Below are 25,844 nucleotides of genomic sequence, written 5' to 3' on the forward strand. Positions count from 1 at the left end.
TAACTCAAATGATTTTAGCAAATGACTGCAATATAACAAAGAGTGAAAAATGTAAGGGGGTCTGAATACTTTCCATACCCACTGTATATTCATTTGCTTCAGTACCACCTTGACAGTGAATAAGAGGGAAACTTCACTGATGTTGGTTCTGAAACCTTAGCACATACCTTTTTACCCATCCATCTCTCTTATCTCATGTGCTTATTCCCTCTTGAATTTTTGTCTCTAATCATCTATTTCACCCTATATTTTGTATCTTCTCTGGGTAACATGTATCTCTGTGGTAACTAAGTGGAAAGGCACATTAACACATGCTGACATGCTCCCTACTGCATTAGCCTGACTATGAAGACGAAGAAGTTGAGGACTCTTCAGACAAATCCACACGTACATGCACACACACAAACACACACACTCTCAGAACACTGAAGTGAACAGCACTTTCAAAAGCACTGAAGGACGCAGAGACAGTGCCTCGGTTCCATTAGAGAGCAGCATGCTCATCCTTTCTTTCCTTCACAAATAAAAAGGGAGCTTCAAACTGGTAAACCAAATCCAAGGTTACATACATAAACAAGCACACACACACATGCATGCTGGCTTAGACTAGTCCTAGACATGGCTGCAATGATAAATTGAGTCATGGATGGATGGATCAAGGCATGGGCGATTACATACACTGTGTCCAAAATCGACTACTTCCCTACTGTATAGTATGCGAAAAACGGCAGGCCAAAAAAGTACAATGTCCTAATACATAGTATTTGAAAAAATGTAGGCTAAAAGTTCCCGGATGATCTACCAAGATTCTGAAGTGCGCATATGATGGACTATCCCATGAGACCATTAGAGGGGATTTATGAATGGAAGTGCAGCGCTGCAACTGACACTGGTTGATCACCTGACAGTAGAATCATTGAGGGTGTACTACGTCAATGTCATTCATACTGTCCATATTCATACTATATAGAGCGTAATTGGAAGTACCTACTCAGACAGTATGCAATTTTGGAAGTAGCGATAGTATCAGGAGATTGGTATGATGGATGTGGTGGCAGCAGAGTAGAAAAAAGCAGTTAAAAGAAAGTTAGGTAAGAGAGGTTTGACATCCTTCACATCCCAATATAATAATAGTGTTGAAATGCTTTTGTGTTACTCCACTACTGTTCAAAAGTTTGGGGTCTGAATGATTTTATTCAGCAAGGACGCATTCAATTGATCAAGAAGTAAAGAATAAAGAGTAAAGACAGTTACAAAAATCTACTTTTTATTCATCAAAGAATCCTGAAAAAAAATTATACGTTTCTACAATAACATTTTTAATCATAAGAAATGTTTATGGGGCAGCAAATCAGCATATTCTAATATTTTTGGATACAAAAGACTTGAGTAATGATAATGAAAATATTAAATATATTTACATAAAATTAAATCTTAAATTGTACTATTATTTCATTTTTTTAAAAATATTTTTTATACAGCCTTGGTGAGTATAAGATACTTTAAAAAAGCTTCTTAAAATCTTATTGCACCCAAACTTCTAAACAGCAGTCTATACAGTAAATTTGCTAGCCTGGATGCCAGCCGAACTTAGCCCCACAATTTTTTTAGGTCGGGCAGTTTGGTCTGGCCTTGCTCCATAGAGGAGTAATTATCCCCGAACAGAAACTGTTCAGACCAATGAAATCATCAGGGCGGGCTTTAGACGATGATGGACATATGTAGCCTAGAAATCTAGACGCACACTAGCAGCAGCAAATCTAATCTGCCCGCGAGTGTCGTCTAGTAACTCTCATACCCTTCTGAGCTGTATTCCCCTAACTCTTGCCGGGCCAATCACATCGTGTATAGAGTCGGTGGGCTGGACCATAATGACGATGGCCGAGTTGCGTTTGCGTGCTTCTAGTAAACACAGAAATTGGCGAACAGCGGTCTTTCGAATCAGTTTTGACCGCGACTCTGGAAGACTTGGAGTTAAGCTTTTCTCTGAGAAAAGAACAAAGAACGGCACTGAAGTCATTCTTAAAAAGGGAAGATGTGTTTAATCTGTCAACGAGCTCTGCTTCACCTTCGTTGCTCTGGTTGGCTGTAGCGCTATCCTATCGCGTGCAGAGGGAGTTTGAAAGACAACCGTTTATCCCGCCCCTCAGATTGAGCCTCAGATTATGGTGAGTTTCCAGACCAAACATCTTGATGTGGGTCTGGCTTGTCAGGCTAGGACAGATGATCAACAGTAACATAATCATGCATGTCATCAAAGGGGCTTGGATTATATTTTTTCGAATCCTAAACAGAGAGCTTGTTTGTATCTGCATTTACCTTCACAATTTCTCTCATAAATGATGATCATGTTGGGTAAGTGCTCTGTGTATCATCAATATATATTTTTTTTTTTTACAAACCCGGCAAAGATCGTGTATTCCAGCCTGATTCCAGTGCGCGTGCAGAAAGGGTTGCCAAGTTTGACCAACAAAACCCACCAACTACTATCCCTAAACAATAGCTTTTCAGGGGGTTCTCCGGGGGAAAAATGGCATTTGGGGGGTAAAATGTGTGTTATTCGCACTCATGGCTCTATATATCACATAATAGTCGCTTCAACCCGTGGACATAGAAAACAACCCGCGGGTTAAAAAACGTGGACTTGGCAACACAGTTCAGTTGAACACGATGCGCCGCTTCATTGCTCTGATTGGTTGTAGGTCTATCCAATTGATGTCTTTCCTGGTTCGGTTGAAACACGCCCCATAATCACAGCCCAATGGAGCAGTTTCAGACTCATATTCTGACTAGAATTGAGTATGACCACGTCAGGCTATACATTTGCTATAAAATAAATAAAAAAGACACATATATATATATATATATATATATATATATATATATATATATATATATATATATATATATATATATATATATATATATATATATATATATATATATATATATATATATATACACACACATATATACACACACATATATACACACACACACACACACACACACAGTGAGGAAAATATGTATTACAACACCCTGCTATTTTGCAAGTTCTCCCATTTGGAAATCATGGAGGGTCCGAAATGGTCATCATAGGTGCATGTCCACTGTGAGAGACATAATCTAAAAAAAAATAATCCAGAAATCAACATGCATGATTTGTTTACTATTTATTTGTATGATACAGCTGCAAATAAGTATTTGAACACCTGTCTATCAGCTAGAATTCTGACTCTTAAAGACCTGTTAGCCTGTCTTTAAGATACCCACCTCCACTCCATTTATTATCCTAAATTAGATGCACCTGTTTGAGGTCATTAGCTGCATAAAGACACCTGTCCACCCCATACAATCAGTAAGAATCCAACTACTAACATGGCCAAGACCAAAGAGCTGTCCAAAGACACTAGAGACAAAATTGTACACCTCCACAAGGCTGGAAAGGGCTACGGGGAAATTGCCAAGCAGCTTGGTGAAAAAAGGTCCACTGTTGGAGCAATCATTAGAAAATGGAAGAAGCTAAACATGACTGTCAATCTCCCTCGGACTGGGGCTCTATGCAAGATCTTACCTCATGTGGTCTCAGTGATCCTAAGAAAAGTGAGAAATCAGCCAAGAACTACACAGGAGGAGCTGGTCAATTACATGAAAAGAGCTGGGACCACCATTTCCAAGATTACTGTTGGTAATACACTAAGACGTCATGGTTTGAAATCATGCATGGTACAGAAGGTTCCCCTGCTTAAACCAGCACATGTCCAGGCCCATCTTTAGTTTGCCTTTTGGATGATCCAGAGGAGTCATGTGGTCAGATGAGACCAAAATATAACTTTTTGGTCATAATTCCACTAAACGTGTATTGGGAGTAGCATCCCAATAACACCATCCCCCCTGTGAAACATGGGGGTGGTAGATTCATGCTTTAGGGGTGTTTTTCGGCACATGGGACAGGGCAACTGCACTGTATTAAGGAGAGGATGACCGGGGCCATGTATTTCGAGATTTTGGGGATAAAACTCCTTCCCTTAGATAGAGCATTGAAGGGTCGAGGCTGGGTCTTCCAACATGACAATGACCCGAAGCACACAGCCAGGATAACCAAAGAGTGACTCTGTAAGAAGCATATCAAGGTTCTGGCGTGGCCTAGCCAGTCTCCAGACCTAAACCCAATAGAGAATCTTTGGAGGGAACTCAAACTCAGTGTTTTTCAGCAACAGGCCAAAAACCTGACTGATCTATAGAAGATCTGTGTGGAGGAGTGGGCCAAAATCCCTCCTGCAGTGTGTGCTACTGTACCAAATATTGTATAACTGTATAACATTGATTTTCTCAGGTGTTCACATACTTATTTGCAGCTGTATTATACAATTAAATTGTTAAAAAAAAAAATATTTTTTTTTGATTATGTCTCTCACAATGACAATTTCGGACCCTCCATGATTTATGATATATATATATATATATATATATATATATATATATATATATATATATATATATATATATATATATATATATATATATATATATATATATATATATATATATATTTGTATTTGTACATATAAGGTGCCTTCCTGTCTTAACCCCCCACCCTCTTATATCCACATCCTAACACATAAACCTGATCTCAAATCACCACTTTATGTTTTTTTTCTACAGACTCACTCGTTCACACAGCTCTCGAAAGGTGCAGTCTGCAATGGTTCCACAGGTCCGGCTCAAGGTTACTTCTCTTCCCTGCACGTTCAACACCCTTGGTCTGGTTACTATCAATAGTTAGAGTTAGACATAGTTATTAGACTGAATGCATTGGAAAGACCTAACAATTTAGCACTGAAACTGTGGCCTGCACATCAAAACAGTCAACACAAAATCTAACCCAACTACAAGATCAAACCTCACACACCAAGTCAAGGAAACATCAACACTTAACCTTAAAACCCCATCTATGCAAAGGGAAATTGAGTTGCTTACCATCATTTTGTCTGTAGGCCAGTTCCTCAAACAGCGTATTGACAGCATTCTCTGCATCAGGCTCACTTGATCTATGGAAAGCGAGTGAAAGAGAGAGATAATTGAATATGAAATTAACCAGGTTTGAAGTGGTCACATCAAACAGTGTGTGCTGAAGGCCTGTGTTTGAATTTTCACAGTGCCTCCTGGAACAGGATGTTGGATTCAAAACGCAAACATTGAGAGAGTGTGAATAAGAGGGAGCAGCAATCAGGTGTCAACAAACACATGCATATTAAACATCCTCTGAAAGAGCAGCTGTTGAGATAAAGGCTTTATAATAAGTCAGAAAAAGACGGCGTATGTATATTTAAATTAATATGCACTCATGACATGTAATTCTGTTTTCTCTTCTCAGATGGTAGGCGAGACCAGGGGCAATTGTAATTTTTTTTCGTTTTACTTCATAACTTAACAAATTATATATATATATATATATATATATATATATATATATATATATATATATATATATATATATATATATATATATATATATATATATACCAGACATTTTATATATAAAAACATTTATGTTTGGTAAAGTACGTTACATTAATAGGCTTGTAGTAAGAATGAAAATAAGATATATTTAACTTACTGTATATCAAATAAGAAAACAGAAAATAAAGAATATATAATTGCATTCCTACTAAACTTCATTGTCACATGATCCTTCACAACTCATTTTAATATTATGATTTAGTGCTCAAGAAATTCTTATTATTATCAATGTTGAAAACAGTTGTGCTGCACATTTGTTTGGGAAAAGTAAGCATTTTTTTGTTGCATTTATTTACTGCCACCTTTGAACAATTGAATGCATCCTTGTGGAATAAATGTATTAATTTCTTTAAAAAAAATTCTTTCTGACCTCAAACTTTTCAAATTTGTCAGGAATAATATGTGTATAAGCCATAAAAGTCTAGGAAATCCAAAACAAACAATTAATAAGAAGTAACTGTAGTGTGTTACAATTTAATAATTACCGGTTTGATGTTGAGCTCTTGTGCAGTGCTCAAAAAGTGTTACATGACTTACATGTAGTAAAGTCTTTCTGATGATTCCATTTTCCTTTTCCGGTAATCTTTTCCAGTGTCAAGACAGATAGTATGACAGCACTCCTGTACAACAAAGGGACAAATGTGGTTGGTTGGTTACAAATAAGAGAATGAATGATTACAAATAAAAAGAGAGAAAGCGACATTTCTTTTTAAATTACACCAGTTATTTGCATTCTAGCTTGCAATACACATTTCCCCCCTAGGTGGTGACAATGCGACACGATGGTTACTATGTGGTTAATTGTTATAACAAAACAATATTCACAACATGTGATCTATTTCATAAGCCATGTTTAAGCCTTACATTAAGTTTGACCTTACTGGTGACTTTTTTAACTACTGTTACTGTTTCAGGTATTAACAGATTATATAAAATCCTGTCATCTAAACAATACATTCCGTAAAAGATTAAGAAATCAACTTTATCAGTCTTCAAAATGCATGTATGGAGATTTTATAATGGCACCGTTGTACTTGTTATCATGTGAAACTGTTCTAATGCTTAAATAATGTAAATGAAAAGTAATGTTGATTTGAATTAATGCGTCAGCACTGTTGAATGTTAGTTGCTTACTTCAGTGACTGTGTAACTAACTAGAGTGGCAAAAAACATTCCAACGAAACAAAATGCTGGAGGAATGATGACAAAAATGACTGATGAAAAGGAAGGGTGATTATTTTTAACAGGATGTGGATAATATGTGGTATTTAGGCGAGAGGCCTTTGCCTGAATCAGTCCTCAATGACAGCTCCAGCGAATTATGAAATCAGTGAATTTTCCGCCACCCTCCTCCTTGAACTAAAGATAATTAGCAATCACCACACAGAGCGAGAGAGGAGCGATCTATTCCTCTTCTTCCTGTATCTCTCGCCTCTTCCCCCCATTCTCCAGCGCTGTCAACTTTTCTCTCTCGAGCGCAGAGTTGCGCGTCCGAGCCAATTGGCTGAATCAGCCGTAATGACAGGCTGACAAACCGTGAGCAGAAGAACACAAAAGGAAAAGTGTCACTTCATCAACCCTGCTCGACCTTGTCACCAGGCCTCCATGTAAACAGCCGCCACGGCCACGACACCACGCTTCCCCAGCAGCCATCAAAAAGTGCTATTCCTTTGCACCCGCCCAATCCTTTTTCTTAAAAAAAAAAAAAAAAAAAAACTTTCCATTTCCACGAGTATATCTTAACAGTTGATGGGCCGTCTCCATCTCGCAGGAGAGTAATCGTGAGGAGGGAGTGGGGGAGAGAAATACAATCAGTAATGATTCCAGCGCATGGTTCTTTATAATCAGTTGAAGACACGTCCTCTTGTGGATCATTGCATGATTATGGTCTTTGATGGGTTCATTAAAGACTCATAACTCCTCAAAGATCTTCATCATCTGCCCTTCTCAACTCAGAATGCACTTTGCCACACATCTCAGAAGCGCATCCTCGGTTTTCCCACCAGACCCTATAAACGCGCAGGATCTTATAACCGACTGACCTTTAATAAAATAACGAAAATGTGTTTCTACAGAATTAAAATGGCAATGGATAATACATGATTTGAGATTAGAGCACTGGCTGGCAGTAAAATTAATTATTTATGGCTGTTTAGTGGATCATTTCATCCATTTTGAAAATATTTTTTAACTGACTTAGCCACTGAATCGGATCACCTCAATTGCTCAACACCACATCCCACTAGATGTAAAATGATTGACAGGTAGAGAGTGTTTCTGATTGGCTATATAATTGGCAACAGAAGAGTGGGCTGCTCTGGCTCTTTTTTTAATTTCACAAAACACTCTTTTTAGTATCTGTCAGGAAATATGGACATATTGCATGGTATATTAAAAAAAATACATAAATAAATGAAATCTTTTTCAACAATAATTACTATTAATTTGTGTCCACATTACCTGATGGATATCACCTTTTTTCAAATACATAATTTTTCATCATAATCATAACAACACTTTCATAATACCATAAATGTCCACATATAACAAAATAAACAAAAATAAAATATTCTTCTTCCCAATAATATTTTTTATTTATTTATTGTAATACCATGCCTGTCCATATTACCTAAAAAACACATTTATGTTAATAATAATAATATAATTATTAATTTATAAATTTTATAGTAAAATGTTTAATCAAAGCTTTTTTAAAGTAATGCACTGCAAAAACAATTGTTGGTTTAACTTAAAAAAATATGTTACCTGTTTGCCTTCAAATTTTGAGTTAATTGAAATAAAACAATTTAAGTTGGAGATTGATTTAATAAATAGAAACGCAAAATATTATGTTATCTGAATTAATTATTAATTAAAGTTGATTTGACAAAAGAAAAAAAAAGTTGTGATGATAAATCATGAAAATATTTTTTTATCGTTGCATGTGCTGGATGTCCACAGCTTCCCTGCACAACCATTTAGAATAAGAATGAAGTCTGTCTCTCTTTCTGTCTGTCTTGCTCTCTCCCTCTCTCTCTCTTGCTATCTCTTCTCCACTCCTCAAAAAAGTTGCCTTTGAGTTTTTCAAAGCAAGGGTTGCCATTGAGCTCCAACAAAAGCCAAGGATAGCTGGCGATTGGACCCTGATGAGGTCCACTACCTCATTACTGACAGCCAAAAACATTTGATGCTTTTTTCTCTCCTGTTAGGGAGGAAGAGGGGCGGATTGACAGAGCCTGGCTTAAGGAGCGCACGGTGGGAGAACTGAAAAAGAGAGGTGGCAGAGGGGGACAGGGGGGAAAGGTTGTAGTCCATTCATCTTTGTGTGTCTTACAGCCTCTGTGGGTAGGAGAAAAGAAAAGGGGGGGTGGGGTGGGGTGGAAGCAGGGGCGGGGTAAAAAGAGAACGAGAGACAGCTTAAAACACTGCCTTTATGCTTTTGAGTCCAGGACGACTCCTCTTACATCAAAGTGTTTTTACCACTGCGGTGTGTGATTTTGTCTCTGTGTGTGTGTGTGTGTGTGTGCGTCTTGAGTGAATGTATTGAGAGATTAGGTGACTAGTGAGTGTGTGTGAGGGAGAGAAAAAGAGAGGGAGAGAGAGCAATGGGGGTGGTTAACGACGTGAACGCACTAATTACGTCTAATTATCTATTCCCTTTACATGTAACCGGCTTTGTTAGTTACTCAGAACGCTCTCAAAACATACTCAAAATGTTCTCACAACCTCTCCTTGCCCTGTCCAAGACTCTTAAAGAAACATCACCCTTGGAACATCTGCCTCGCTTTGAAAGCATGGACCTCCCAGACCTCGGCAGAGGCCACAGGCCACAGCTCTCATCCTCTCCATCACAATCACTCGCTCCTCAGTCTTTGCTAATCTGTGCCTGCTGAAAACATGACAGACCAACTTTAGCAGTGACTTGGCAAAACAACTTCTTTTGAGTGACCGTTAACGAATGTCAAGTCACCTCAAATGTTGATTTAAGGCTTATTCACACCAAAGCCATTTTGACAGGGCCAACACGATTTTAAATCCAAACTTTTGTACTGTTAAGATAACATTACATTAAGGTTGTATTATTTTCAGAGAATGTCCAAATAAAAGCTTGTTTAAACATAAATGGCATTAACTAATGCAGTTAAGCAATGTTAAAAAATAAAACCTTTTGTAAAGTTACCAATTGAACTTGGTGTACACAGGCCACAAAATCAGACAGAAAATAATAACAGCAAGAGAAGAGACGGCGGCATTCCTGGCAACCACTTCTCTGTCCTCTCTCTATGAACGGTTTATGAGATTAGATGTCTCTCATAGGCTTGTTCTTATTAACTGCCTCAAATTAATCAGATCAAGTCTTTCTGTCTGTCTAGTTAACTATTCTTCAAAACTACTTTAATGTCCCTGTAAGGGTTTGGACATTTTATGATAAAATGGCTTTGAAGGAAGGGAATGATAAGACATATTAGAGATAGGAGGTTAACAAAAGGTCAGTGGAACAGTAGCAGCAATCCAACATAAATTGCCTCTTTTCAGTTTTGCTCCATCTTCAAGTCATTCAATCATCATACACTCATCCTTACCCACCAGAGACCTTCACCATGAAAACACACACACACACACACACACACACACACACACACACACACACACACACACACACACACACACGCACGCGCACGCACACGCATGCACACACCAATTCAAGGGAAGATAGGGAACAGCAGTTAGCAAAAACGAAGAGAGACATTTGAGCAAAATTAAGATCATCACACCTCTGTAATGGGGTCAATAAGGGGACCTTACAGCCCTAATAATAATTAGGGCTGTCAAATCAAAATAAATGAACTCAATTAATCACATATATGTATACACTGATCAGGCATAACATTAAGACCAGACAGGTGAAGTTTTTTTTTTACCATCACAGCACCAGTTAGTGGGTGCAGCAAGTAAAACATGTTGTCCTCAAAGTAGCAGGAAAAATGGGCGAACATAAGGATTTGAGTGAGTTTGACAAGGGTCAAATTGTGATGGCTGGACGACTGGGTGAGAGCATATCCAAAACTGCAGCTCTTGTGGGGTTTTCCTGGTCTGCAGTCAGTATCTATCAAAAGTGGTTCAAGGAAGGAACAGTGGTGACCCGGCAACAGGGTCATAGGCTGGCAATCAAATAGACAAGCTACTGTTGCTCAAATTGCTCACGAAGTTAATGCTGGTTCTAATAGAAAGGAGTCAAAATACTCAGAATACCAAATGTTGCATATGGGGTTGCATAGCCGTAGACCAGTCAGGGTGCCCATGCTGACCCCTGTCCACCGCCGAAAGCGCCAACAGTGGGCACGTGAGCATCAGAACTGGACCACAGAACAATGAAAGACGGCCTGGTCTGATGAATTCCAATCATTTTTACATCATGTGGATGGCCAGGTGTGTGTATTATATATATATATATATATATATATATATATATATATATATATATATATATATATATATAAACAATGTGGCAAACAAAAGCACTGAAAAGGTGTCTTTAGTTGACTTTAGAAGCCAATATATTGTTTCATAAATGATAAATATACACTACCATTCAAAATATTACTAGAATTAAAAACAAGTGTCACATGATCCTTCAGAAATAATTATACACACAGAAACATAGTGTGTCAAAATTGTACCTTTAGGAGTACAACAGCTTGTCGCTGGGGCAGTACCCTTAAAAGGACATCTTTGTACATTTTTATTTCTAAAAGGTGCATATTAGTACCATTGAGAACAAATACGTACCTTAAGGTACTACTATGGACCTTTTTGTGGTAAAAAAAGGTACAAAGATGTCCTTTTAAGGGTACTGCCTTACTGGTGGTCAATAAATATTTATTATTATTACAGAGGCTGAAAACCATAATTATTCTGGAATCCTTGATGAATAAAAAACTTAAAAAGAACATATTTTATGTAAAATAAAAATGTTTTGTAGCAATGTAAATGTTTGTACAGTCAATTTTTTTGATTTAATGAATCCTATTTTATTGATTTAATGAAAAAAAGTATTGATTTTTTTTTCATAACCCTTTAGAATAATGGTCATTGGTTAACATTAACTAATAATTAACTGCCCTTATGCATCATCCATTCATCTTTGTTAATGTTAATTTCAACATTTACTAATGCATTATTCAAATCTTGTTAACATTAATGCACCGTGAACTAACATGAACAAACCATGAACAGCTGGATTTGTATTAACTATTGACAAAGATGAACAAATATAGCAACAAATGCACTGTTCATGGTTAGTTCATGTTAGTTAATACATTAATTGTTAACTAATGACCATTATTCATTATTCAAGTTACCAATTTTTTTGTACTTTATACTTTATCCTATAATACATTTAATAGAAATATATTTTATATAATATTTGTTGTATATTTGGTCATATTATTTTTATCTAAAGCACTCTGAACTGCATTCTATGACTGAAAAATGCATAGTTTATTATCATTATTATTATATTTGTTATTTTATCATGATGTTGTCGATTATTCATTTTGAGATAAAACTGACAAGAATCCAATAATATTTTGTCAGCAAATAAGTATTGCCACCCTGAAGAGTGATAAAGATATATAAGGAGAACAAGAGCCAGTGAGTGCATTTCAGTGAGTCTGTCACACATTATTAGGGTTGACCAGACATGAGAGGAGCTACTTGGGCCACCCTAGTTACCCTGAACTGGGATCCTAGGCTGCCTCAAAACCAGATGGCCTAACAAAGAACCTCGAGCATTAGAGGTGCAAGGCAGAGCGCGGCGCATTCAACACTCTTACCAGGCAAGATTAACACAGGCCAGAATAGAGGGTGACTTTAAGGACCCCAGGGATTTGACAGAGACTGGCTGAACCAGAGTGACTGTGCTGGGCCACTGACCATAAAAGACCCAGGGGCCAAACTGAGAAAAATCGCAACCTGAATGAAGCATCTAGCAGCTTTTTTTTAGGACATTCTGTGTGACGGGACCCTTTAACTATAAGGAATGCTTCGATATAATGTGGATTAGAACGACATTGTATTGCCAGTCATTTAAGCATCCTCCTATTCTGTCGCTCTTCAAGATCACAGAGAGAAAAGGAACATGTAAAGGACGCCTGGTTTGTTTAGCCATTTGCACGTCCGTTACCATTGTGATTGTGACGACTTAACAGCATGCTCAATATCTAACAGAGAACAAAAAAAGGAAAAGAACAACATGGGAAAAATGTTAGCTATATTCAAAGTGTCTAGCTACAAATAAGGCGTTTGATGTTAAAACGCATTCAGCTCAGTGTGTTGATACCACAATCAAATGTGCAAGAATGTGGCCAGCTGTAAAATGCCTGAAAATGATCATCTGATTATTTATGATGGAAAGCTGTCGCAGGATGATGGTAATTACCCAGACAGCACACAGGATAATGCCAATACCTGCTTAAAATAATACAATTAACTTGCAAAGCAGATCAGCGCATTGCTGGCGTCCATGGCCGGGCGCACTTTGAAATGCAAGCAGCTTCCCGCAATGGTGTCTCATTCCAGCCAACCCACGCCAGTCATTAGACGGCCTCCATGTCTGTCACACTCTCTCTCAGTCTGGTGCTCTCATCTCCAGGTATGATCAAAGCTGTCTTTTTTCTGTTTTGTGTGTTTTTGCAAACACATATGAGGTTGTGTATTTTTTACCTGTGAATAAAATACATCAAAAAACCAGACAGAGCAGAGGAGGAAACATGAAGAGAGATGGATGGAGATAGAATGAAAGGATAAATAAATTAACTGAGAGAATGACTTTGTCTTTACCTTGAGTACGCCAATGAAAGGCACAAAAGCAGCCCTCTGAAGCCCATTTTTGTACAGTTCTGAGAGAGAGAGAGCACGAGAGGGAGAGATGCTGGTTAGATTCACTCTTTAGCCTCCTCATAATGTCATTTTCCATCTATGATTGGCAAATAAAGTGTCTATTGATGAAGTGAGGGACGGGAGGGGAGGAGGAACAAAAGGGACGAGGAGAGGCAGAAATTGATTTCTGTGGGCAGCGACGGAGAAAGGCAGTACATGAAATTCATTACATTCCCAAACAATGAGCTCAAGAGAAGAAGTCTCTCTCTTTCCGCACAGACAATAAACCTGCATCACGGTGAATAGAGACTTCAATTAGCCACACGGCCATTATAAGCCACACACACACACAGATGTAAAGAGACCATGACGAGTATATGCTTCTGTCTGTGCTGTAAAAGCTTGTTTAAAGCTGCCATGGGTGAGAAAATATAAAGGAAACAGAACTGTCATAACAGAGACATGTTGAGCTATAAACAGTCCAGTGAGAGACGTCCGGCCAGTTCTCACCCAAGAAATGAAAGCTTACCATATGGATCTTACCATGAAAGAACAAGTGAAAGCTAGGAATCTGGAGGCCACTTATGACAATCATTCAGGTGATTCATTCTTTTTTTTCTTTTTTTTTTACCAGAGGAAAGCAAACTGGAATCACCCTTACATACCAAGAACCAAACCCAATTACAAAAAAGTTGGGACACTGTACAAATTGTGAATAAAAAAGGAATGCAATAATTTACAAATCTCATAAACTTATATTTTATTCACAATAGAATATAGATAACATATCAAATGTTGAAAGTAAGACTCTATTTAGAAATGGCATGACAAATATTGCCGCATTTTGGATTTCTTGAGAGCTACACATTCCAAAAAAGTTGGGACAGGTAGCAATAAGAGGCCAGAAAAGTAAATGTACATATAAGGAACAGCTGGAGGACCAATTTGCAACTTATTAGGTTAACTGGCAACATGATTGGGTATAAAAAGAGCCTCTCAGTGGCAGTGTCTCTCAGAAGTCAAGATGGGCAGAGGATCACAAATTCCCCCAATGGTGTGGCGAAAAATAGTGGAGCAATATCAGAGTTTCTCAGATGTAAAATTGCAAAGAGTTTGAAGGTATCATCATCTAGAGTGCATAATATCATCCAAAGATTCAGAGAACCTGGAACAATCTCTGTGCATAAGGGTCAAGGCCGGAAAACCATACTGGATGCCTGTGATCTTAGGGTCCTTAGACGACACTGCATCACATACAGGAATGTTACTGTAATGGAAATCACAACATGGGCTCAGGAATACTTCCTGAAAATATTGTCGGTGAACACAATCCACTGTGCCATTCACCATTGCCGGCTAAAACTCTATAGGTCAAAAAAGAAGCCGTATCTAAACATGATCCAGAAGCACAATGGTTTTCTCTGGGCCAAGGCTCATTTAAAATGGACTGTGGCAAAGTGGAAAACTCATCTGTTGTTTTCCAACATGACAATGCCAGACCACATACTGCTTCATTACAACATCATGGCTGTGTAGAAGAAGGATCTGGGTACTGAAATGGCCAGCCTGCAGTCCAGATATTTCACCCATAGAAAACATTTGGCGAATCATAAAGAGAAAAATGTGACAAAGATGACCTAAGACAGCTGAGCAACTAGAAGCCAATATAAGACAAGAATGGGACAACCTTCCTATTCCTAAACTTGAGCAACTTGTCTCCTCAGTTGCAGACTGTTATAAAAAGAAGTGAACTATAGGTAAGTGGTCATGTGTCTTCTGATGGCAGAAAGTAGCAGAAGATTTTCATTATGAAAGTTACAGAAGGCATTTACAGTATATCATTTTTTTTTCAATCAACTTCGTAAAGTGAATGAGGGAAGTTTATTTGAACAGACCCTCGACCCTTCGATTCTGACAGTAGCTAATATATAAATACATTTATATTAAATATATAATTAAATAAATGTGTAAACAGTCAGCTCAAGGTAGCTGTGAGTATTAAATGCGGTTAAATGTCAAAATATCTCCAATATCATACACTAGGGCTCTGTGCGGTAAGGGTAAATTAGGCACGGCCTGCTGTTGCACTGTAATGTATGTATCTGCCTGAAGTGTACATGTTGAGTAGACTCACTCCTTTGGGTCTGTCCAAATAAACTTCCCTCGACCACTTGGCAAAATTGAATGCACTTCAGATTGGGAATTTCCCCAAGAGGAAGTGCTTAGGGAATTTTGCGAGTGTATGTCTAAAAGTAGAGTTAAAGGGGTACTTCAGCGCTGGGAAGATGAATATGTATTTAAACTGGGTCATCAATCTATAGAAATGTGAAATTATTTTTAGAAAAATGTATTTTTGTCTCATGGGGATGAAAGACTACAATTCCCAGAATGCTTCGCTGCCTTGTGAGGCCATTTCCAAAGATGAACACCAAGATGAACCATTCCTGAACAGTTTTTACTTTGTGGCAGGGCACATCATAGCCACAAAGGGTGTATAAATGGTCTGCAACAATGCTTAGATAGGTGGTACGTATCATAAAGTATTATCCACGTGGATGGCAGGCAGAACATTGCCCAAAGCATCACACTGTCTCTGCCAGCTTGCCTTCTTCCCATAGTGCATCCTGAAGCCACGTGTTCCCGAGGTAAGCGATGCACACAAACTCAGCCATCCACGTGATGTAAAAGAAAACATGATTCATTAGACCAGGCCACTTTCTTCCATTGCTCCACGGTCCAGTTCTGATGCTCCTTTACTGTTGGCGCTTGGACAGGGGTCAGCATGGGCACCTGGGTCGCGTTATCCTAATGGGAAACATGGGCTGCAGCCCAATGCCCCGAACACCAGGGGGCCCCCGAGACAATTCTCTTTTGCGTTATCCTTTTTTTTTGGATCAAGGTAATTATGCGTATGTTGAGCATCGTTGTCACACACCCGAATTGAGTCACACCGGACACCCAGTACATCGTCACCTCAACATGTCAAACGAAAATGTAAGAAAATATGACAGTGGCAGGGGCGGATCTACCGGGGTTTCAACTGCCACCCTAAAAGAAAGAACATTGCCACCCCAGCAGGCAGCTAGTGTATCCCAAATCCCCAATGCATAAAATATAAATTGTTCCTCTACCGATTTACATTAGCAGCGCTTCAAATGTGATGAGATAATAGCAAGAAAACACGTCTTTCTATTATTGTGTAGTAGTCCAACAAATGATTCCTATGAACTGCTTAGATCTGCAATGCAAATAGTTTGATCACGAATAGATCGCCTGTTATACGTACCAATGTTAACGGATTTCAGCTTTCTCACTGCACACGGATGTGGTCCGGCAGTGCTTTCCAGGAGCGGTGCGTCAGAACATTGACAGAACGTTGTTCGCATTAAAATAAACATGCATTGAAGTAAAAAAAAAAACGGGTTATTTCACCACAGATGCATATAATTTAAAGTCTAATCTGTTTCAATGACTTTTTGCCTCGGATAAAGCAAGAAAACAGACACATTAAGGTAAATAGGGAGACATAATGGAGAGCTTTCGTCCTTTCTTGAAGGTGGCGAAATAAATTCTTTATGATTTTCTTAGGATTTCTTAAAAGATTTAAAAATTAAAGAAATTAAAGGCTAGATTTTTTAGTCTATTGTAAGTTTTAATGTGAAACGTTTTTGATTTTAACATAGGCCTAGTTTAAATATTTTGCCACTTGCATGAGCAACGTAATATATAATAAATATAAAGTAAATATAAAGTGATCAATTGAATAAAACGCTGTTTAAACAGCAAAGGCTTAACACAGCCGATGGGCACCCTGACTAGTCAGCGGCTATGCAGCCCCATGCGCAACAAACTGTGATGCACTGTGTATTCTGACACCTTGATCGAGGCCAGCCTTCGCTCCCTACTTGCATCAGTGAGCCTTGACTGTCCATGACCCTGTCACCGGTTCACCACTGTTCCTTCCTGGGACCACTTTTGATAGATACTGACCACTGCAAAGCAGACCAAGAATACCCCACACGAGATTTTGTCATGTTATACCTGGTCAGTGTATATGTGATGAATCTCAATCATCTACTGTAGCAAATAATTTATACAGAGGTATCTGGATGGATAAAACCCCCAGATAAACACATCCAGATTCTTCAGAACAAATTCTCCATTCTTTTGGCAGTTTATTTACCCATATCCTCGTGCATAAGTAAAGGGTCATTTAAAAATTTAGGAAGTGAAGTGCACACTCTTTTACATTTGTCTATCCATTTCCCTCACTTTACCTGAAGAAACAGTTCTGGGTGATGAGGAACATTCAAGTTCAAACACAAAAGCCTCTTTAGCGGCTCTTCAGCCTAGCATCTTTATATCAATAAACGAGCAATCTCTCTTGGTGCCATCTCTCTCCCTCCCATCTTTCATGTGTACCAGTCTATCCATTAGTCACCTAATTAAAATGGAATAAGATGGCTATTAAGTTTTAGCGTAAGCTTTGTTCTCAGTGGCTGGTTAATGTTAGGAGAGGGTCTCTTTATGTAACTGCCGCTTACCGTTTTGTACTCGGCACACAAGGCCACTTCATACAACGAGACATTAGCAGCGCTCCAAGACAGAGACGGAGAAGAGAAAGGCAGAAGGACTGTCTTATCTCTAGCCTTATCACTCTCGCTCTCCAGTTTAATGTAACATCACAGCAATTGCAAAAAACGGCATCTATTGAATCAACAATGAGGCCGTGGAAGAAAAGAGTGGGAACGGTGGAGAGAGATAAAAGAGTAACTGCTCACGTTCAAGCAGATATCAAATAAACTTGCCTCGTTTTATGATGAACAGCGTATAGGCGAGAAATCTTTGATGCCGGTGAGGTTGAAGTTTCCACATGATTTAAAGGGATAGTTCACACAAACACAATGCCCACATATCATTCTAAACCTGTATGACTTTCTTCTGTTGAAAACAAAAGGAGATATTTTGAAGAATGTCCAAGTTGCTTTTTCCCCAGAACAGCTTTGGTCACCATTCACTTTCACAGTATGGAAAACAACAGCTTGGATATTCTGCTAGATAATTAGATAAACTTGTGTTCCACAGAAGAAAGAACGGGGTGAGTAAATAATCACAGAATTTTCATTTTGGGTGAATTATTTCTCAAGCTACACCAAAATGTACATAGAAAATACAGTGAGGAAAATAAGTATTTGAACACCCTGCTATTTCGCATGTTCTCCCACTTCATGGAGGGGTCTGAAATTGTCATCATAGGTGCCTGTCCACTGTGAGAGACAAAAAAACAAAATCCAAAAATCACAATGTATGAATTTTAAATGATTTATTTGTATGATACAGCTGCAAATACGTATTTGAACACCTGAGAAAATCAATGTTAATATTTGGTACAGTAGCCTTTGTTTGCAATTACAGAGGTCAAACGTTTCCTTTACTTTTTCACCAGGTTTGCACACACTGCAGGAGAGATTTTGGCCCACTCCTCCACACAGATCCTCTCTAGATCAGTCAGGTTTCTGGCCTGTCGCTGAGAAACACAGAGTTTGAGCTCTCTCCAAAGATTCTCTATTGGGTTTAGGTCTGGTGACTGGCTAGGCCATGCCAGAACCTTGATATGCTTCTTACAGAGCCACTCTTTGGTTATCCTGGCTGTGTGCTTCGGGTCATTGTCATGTTGGAAGACCCAGCCTCGACCCATCTTCAGTGCTCTAACTGAGGGAAGGAGGTTGTTCCCTAAAATCTCATAATACATGGCCCCGGTCATCCTCTCCTTAATACTGTGCAGTCGCCCTGTCCCATATGCAGAAAAACACCCCCAAAGCATGATGCTACCATCCCCTTGCTTCACAGTAGGGATGGTGTTCTTGGGATGGTACTCATCAGAACTCAAAAAGTTCTATTTTGGTCTCATCTGACCACATGACTTTCTCCCATGACTCCTCTGGATCATCCAAATGCTCATTGGCAAACTTAAGATGGGCCTGGACATGCTGGTTTAAGCAGGGGAACTTCCGTGCCACGCATGATTTCAAACCATGACGTCTTAGTGTGTTACCAACAGTAACCTTGGAAACGGTGGTCCCAGCTCTTTTCAGGTCATTGACCAGCTCCTCCTGTGTAGTTCTGGGCTGATTTCTCACCTTCCTTAGGTTCATTGAGACCCCACGAGGTGAGATCTTGCAAGGAGCCCCAGTCTGAGAGAGATTGACAGTCATGTTTAGCTTCTTCCATTTTATCATTATTGCTCCAACAGTGGACCTTTTTTCACCAAGCTGCTTGGCAATTTCCCCACAACATCCTTTCCAGCCTTGCCGAGGTGTACAATTTTGTCTCTAGTGTCTTTGGACAGCTCTTTGGCCATGTTAGTAGTTGGATTCTTACTGATTGTATGGAGTGGACAGGTGTCTTTATGCAGCTAACGACCTCAAACAGGTGTAGTCAGAATTCTAGCTGATAAACAGGTGTTCAAATTCTTATTTGCAGCTGTATAAATAGTTAAAAAATCATATATTGTGATTTCTGGCTTTTTTTTCTCACAGTGGGCATGCACCTACAATGACAATTTCAGACCCCTCCATGATTTCCAAGTGGGAGAACTTGCAATATCGCAGGGTGTTCAAATACTTATTTTCCACACTGTAAATGGTTTACTGAAGAACGAAGGGTTTAAAGTTCAGATGGATGCAGTCATCATTGTATTTCATCCCTAAACAACAGACTCCTCAGATTATTTTCACATAATCTACCACAGAGAAGCAGCCAATGATCGGTGTTGGAGTGCATGCGAGTCGAGAGAGGAAGAGAGCAATAAAAAAGGAGCGAGAGACTTTACGCCGATTATCCATAGACCTCAAACATCATGGTATCAAAATACACAGATTAACCAAGGAGTGACTAAAAGGGAGGTGAACTTTAGAAAAGAGTAAAAAGGGAGAAACACGAGATGGTGCAGAACTGGATTAGAACACGAGACGGACGTGTAGTTTAGGAACATGTTTTACTTTCAGCCTACACAAAGACTGAGGAGAGTGAGAAAGGTAAGGCGGTCTATTGTTGAGAAGTTGGTAGAGAAAAATACAAGGTGAAAAAGTACAAGAGTCATGTGCGCTGTGTAGGTGACAGGTCAGTATCAGAAAACACAAACTTAACTTTGGAAATTGATGGAGGAAATGAAAGGGATAAGCTACGCTGATTTCTCTCAGATTTGAATGTGTTCACAAATATGATGGTGAATAAAAAATAATAATTTTAATACATTTAATTACACTACAGTTAAAAAATATGGGATCGGCAAGATTTTTAAAAAATGTTTTTGAAAGTCTCATACTCACCAACTCTTTTCAAAACTGTATACTGTGAAATATTATTGTATTGACCCCAAACTTTGAACAAAATATTTAATGATTTTCTCCTGAATTTCACAATAGTGCAGCTAAACGAATACGCCTGAGAAATGCTTTGATTTTACATTTTTATAATATGAAGTTGATTAAACAAATACATTTTAAATAATTTATTTAACTGTACATTTTATTTCAAAAAGAGAAAAGCTGACAATTATAAAGTAATGTCAGCAAAATTTTCAATATACATTTTCATTTCCCGGGTTTTTATTTAAATTGCAGCTTTTCAACATGGATGTTTGAACCCCATTAAACTGCTTCAACATTTCCCAGACATCTCACCTTCGGGTGGTCGGTTTGAGGTTGCCACAACCACGACTCCACACTTGAACAAGCCCTCAAATAACTGTTTCAGAATCATTGCATCTGCTATATCCACCACCTGAAAAACAAAAAAAGTGATTATTATTCATTGTACTTTGAGGAAAGATTTATTTTGGAAGAACATAATCTGATTCAGCAATTTCCTTTTTCAAGCTCACGGAAAATACCGCATACCATCAGTTCAGTTTACAGGAATAGGTCAAATTCACCTGCATTTTAAGGCCCCCAATTCATTGTCTGAAGTAAAAGAGCCAAACGTTGTATTTATAAAATTATGTATGTTATTAAATGTACAGAAAATTCATTTTATGTTGACTTTAAAGCAGTCTATAGCTCCTGTCGTTTCCGTTCTGTCCTCTAGGCAGGACCGTCAGACACTATGGGAGCAAGTGTAGGTGTATCAGCTGAAGATGAGCGCGGTGCAACTCTCTCCTCTCTGCCCTTCCTCTGCCTTGAGCTAATTACCACAATTGTGCGCATACATGTGTGCTTATGCGTGTACATGCGAATAAATGAGCGAAAACCAGGTGTCGTTACATTTTAAAGCCGAAGCCTCGGCCAAGGTCCTTTGACATCACCCTCCCCAACGCGCTCACACACAGGCGGAGGACAGACACAAAGCCACTCCACCTGACTGTAAAATGGCCACACAGAGCTGCGGCTTTCTGCTGGAGACAAGGACAAGTGGCCAAAGCACTGAAAAAGGTAAATAATTGAATACATAAATAAATAAATAAACAGCGGTTCGAGGTAAAATCAGTGGCACAATGACAGCCAGATGGCCACACAGAGACAAATACATACACGCACGCACACACATGCGGTCCCATTGTGCTCTTGAGGGCCTGGCATGGCTGTCCCTGAATCTCAGAAGCGAGAGGATGAGTGGTTCTTTCATTATTATCATTTTCATCATCATCATTCATTATTATCATTTAAACGTTGCCTTTTTCACAGCAGCGAGCTGTTGCCTCACACACATCTGCAGCAACACAGGGGCTGCTGACCCTCCCCTGAAAAAAGGAGCCCTTTAGTCAATAACGCACAATGAGATCGACCATGGGCCACTCTCATCTTCTCCCATGTTTCTGCTACTTTTTCAGGGTTGAAACGCATTTAGTCAAAAGCAAAATTTCTCCCTTGTTTTGCATTAATACTTTATTAGCATTTGCATATCTGGCAGCGAGGAGCTAAATTTGAGGCCCAAGGATGTTTTTGTCATGTAGAAGATCTCCTCTTTTACTGGGCTCTACTATTCTTAGAAGGACACACTTATGACTGCCATACCCCCAGCATATGTTGTTTTTCTTATATTGAAGTGTTTCCCTTTTTTGCATATTAAACCTTCGGCCCCATCAAACCCAATTAGCATCGTCTATAGCGGCCTTACGTGCGGCAAGGTGGAGGGCGTGCGCGTGTGTTGTCGGAAGGGTGGTCTGTTACAAAGACGAGGTGCTACGGCATAAATTGGATCACATTTCCTTTAACCGTCCTCTTCTCTTCTTCATTTCAAAGGAGTCATTTAATTATGACCTTTTCATCCTTCCTGTATTTGTTTTTTGTTTGTCGCGCAGGCACCGCGACACTCATGTGCGCGTGTGTATACACACACACACACACACACTTTTAGTCTCTGGGTATTGATTGCCAGGTTGAGTGCAAGAAAGCCCTCTGTGTGGCGTTGTTGTGGACGACAGCGAAAACAACGGTGCGGATATTCAAATGAGCATCCAATTATGCCAGCAAAGAGTCACTTTTGTGTGGCGCACACGGGTGCCAAATTGCACTCTTTTGATCTTAAACCTTTACTTGGACAACTCCGTCGATGAGTAATTTCACCCCGGCGACTGACAGGGGCCTGAGACAATACCTCAAGCGGTTTCTGCTTGCTCTTCCTTTTTCTATATCTCTCTCGGTCCTTCTCTCAATACCTTGCATTCATTAAGGGAGTGGAGAGGGACAAAAGGGGAAGGCTACAAATTACTGATAATGATGCCGGACTAATGAAGAGAATGGAGAAATTTCATTAGCATTTAAGAGGCATGGATGCATGCGACCCGCCATAGTCGCTCTCCATTACCCTTCACTCAAGGAAGCAAGAGGGGCCGACTGAAACTCGATGCTTCATTTGCATGCTTAAGTGGCAGTGGCTCCTGATTGGTAAGGGGCTGTCAGCTCCTCATCTATGCATCATAAACAAAATGTGTGTGCTTTCCATATTGCCGCTAGCAACGATCGGCAAGTAGATTGAAGGTGAGCGTCCAGGAAATTATAAGATCTATAACTAAAACAATAAATGAAAGTGAACAGCATTCAATTGAAAAGCCAATATTAAAAAGAGCAGTCCTTCATCCTTAAGCAGTGAGAGAACGAACACAGGACAAACATATTACAGATTATGGTCTGAAGGGTTTAAATCTGCAAAAATGTACCTCTGACATATAATTTGCCTCATCCTTTTGGGCTTGCAAAGCAATACTGTTTTCTCTTTATTACTAGCTTCTGGCTATCTGTGGCCCCAGCATGTTTTCATCTTTGTGTAAAAGTGTCTGACTCCACTAGATGGCTCCAAAATGAACAAGACTTATATCTATGAAGCGCTGGTCGGTCAGATGAACTACATCATAAACATACCAACAGCATGCTGATACTCACTTACAGCTGCATATTTGAGATTTATGTGGCTCACATTATTCCTCTCGCCCATGCACACAGTGATTGTGTATTAAATTGCAAATTGCTTAGAAATCTTTCAACAATTTTACTAAATCTTCACCCTCTCAATTTCCCAACTCTTGCCCTCACCTGAAACTCATCAAAGCATATGAGACAGGTTTCCTCAGCGATCTCCACGGCAACCGGAAAGATGGGGTCATACGTTGTCATTTTACCGAGCCGTCGCTTTGGCAGGCTCAGTTTCAGTTTGTGGATCCCTGAATGGAATACACAGATTAAAATCAATCCAAATAAAGGCAAATGATCTCAAAACTTAAATGAAAACCAACTTTGATCTCTATGTTATGCTGTTATTTATGTTAATTGCTATTCAAACATGAAAATGTATATAAGTTAGCTACTTGTACAAATAATTTGTCAGTATTTAACAAAGATAGATCAAATTTATCAAAAATTAAAGACATTTATATTGTCACAGTATACTTAAATTTCAGATAAATATTCTTTTGAACTTTCTATTCAACAAGGAACACTGAATATTAATCAGCACAACCATTTTCAACTCTGATAAGATTTTTTTCTTGTGTAGCGAATCAGCATATCAGAATGATTTCTGAAGGATCATGTGACACCAAAGACTGGAGTAATGATGCTGAAAATTCAGCTGTGCCATCAAATATATCAAAATAGAACAGTTATTTCAAATTGTAATAATATTTCACAATATTACTACTTTTTTACTGTATCAAATAAATGAAGCCTGGGTGAGTGCAAGAGACTTCTTTCAAAAACAGTTATAAATCTTACCAACCCCAATCTTTTGAATAGTAGTGCATATGACAACAGTCCCGTGTCTGAGAAACTTTCATGTATCCACACATTTAAAAACAAGCCACCCTGGTTAGACCTTAGTTAGTTAGAACTTACTTCTATGTACATCTAACATGAATCCATTGAAATGAACCCTCGTTTTTCTTTTGTTTTCCACAAATGAGTAAAAAAGATCCATCAGCATGGTTTTTCCAGTGCCTGTTGATTATAAAAGGGACAAATAGAATAAGCATTAATGGCCTCTCCAATGTAAAGTCCAGTCTAGTCCATCCAAACTCAATATAAGCATGCTTAAAATTACTCTTTTTGTTGCTGTGGCTAAAAATGAAACTTACCAACATCACCATGAATATAGTAACCGTGGGGGGTGTGTGGCTTGGGGGACTCCTGTAAAATAAATAATAGCTGAAGATGAATATAATCATCTTTAATGCTTCAAAAAGCTTGTTTGCTTAAAGGGTTAAAGGTTTAGTACACCCAAAAATGAAATTAATGTCATTAATGACTCGCCCTAATGTCATTCCACACCCGTAAGACCTCCGTTCATCTTCAGAACACAGTTTAAGATATTTTATATTTAGACCGAGAGCTGTATGCACACTGTACTGTCCATGTCCAGAAAGGGAATAAAAACCTCATCAAAGTAGTCCATTTGTGACATCAGTTGGTTCATTAGAATCTCTTGAAGCATCGAAAATACATTTTGGTCCAAAAATAGCAAAAACTATGACTTTATTCAGCATTGTCTTCTCTTCCGGGTTTGTTTTCAATCCTCAAATAAAGATTCAAACGGTCATGAATCAGCGTATCGATTCATGATTCGGATCGCATGTCAAACTGCTAAACTGCTGAAATCACGTGACATTGGCGATGAATGCAAATCATGAATCAATACACTGATTCATAACCGTTCAAATCTTTATTTGAGGCTTGAAAACAAACACGGAAGAGAACACAATGCTGAATAAAGTCGTAGTTTTTGTTATTTTTGGACCAAAATGTATTTTCAATGCTTCAAGAGATTCTAATTAACCAACTGATGTCACATATGGACTACTTTGGTGATGTTTTTATTCCCTTTTTGGACATGGACAGTATAGTGTGCATACACTTGCATATGGTCTCGGACTAAATATAAAATATCTTAAACTGTGTTCAGAAGATGAACGGAGGTCTTACGGGTGTGGAACGACATTAGGGTGAGTA

The 25,844-nt window shown here is 38.8% G+C and overlaps 1 protein-coding gene across 1 annotated transcript in view; it reads right to left on the reverse strand.

Annotated features, from left to right (window-relative positions):
* Window positions 1-25,844, reverse strand: part of afg1lb (AFG1 like ATPase b) — a 35,117-nt gene that overhangs the window by 6,750 nt on the left and 2,523 nt on the right. The window contains exons 3-10 of the mRNA XM_067417655.1: window positions 24,974-25,025; window positions 24,735-24,836; window positions 23,937-24,064; window positions 21,090-21,189; window positions 13,366-13,424; window positions 6,061-6,143; window positions 4,981-5,051; window positions 4,672-4,772 (exon numbers count right to left, since the gene is read on the reverse strand). Coding sequence (XP_067273756.1) covers window positions 4,672-4,772; window positions 4,981-5,051; window positions 6,061-6,143; window positions 13,366-13,424; window positions 21,090-21,189; window positions 23,937-24,064; window positions 24,735-24,836; window positions 24,974-25,025 — 696 coding nt within the window. The remainder of the gene's footprint in view (window positions 1-4,671; window positions 4,773-4,980; window positions 5,052-6,060; window positions 6,144-13,365; window positions 13,425-21,089; window positions 21,190-23,936; window positions 24,065-24,734; window positions 24,837-24,973; window positions 25,026-25,844) is intronic.

The sequence above is a fragment of the Pseudorasbora parva genome, chromosome 15 (genome assembly GCF_024679245.1).
Source record: "Pseudorasbora parva isolate DD20220531a chromosome 15, ASM2467924v1, whole genome shotgun sequence".
Classification (NCBI taxonomy): domain Eukaryota; kingdom Metazoa; phylum Chordata; class Actinopteri; order Cypriniformes; family Gobionidae; genus Pseudorasbora; species Pseudorasbora parva.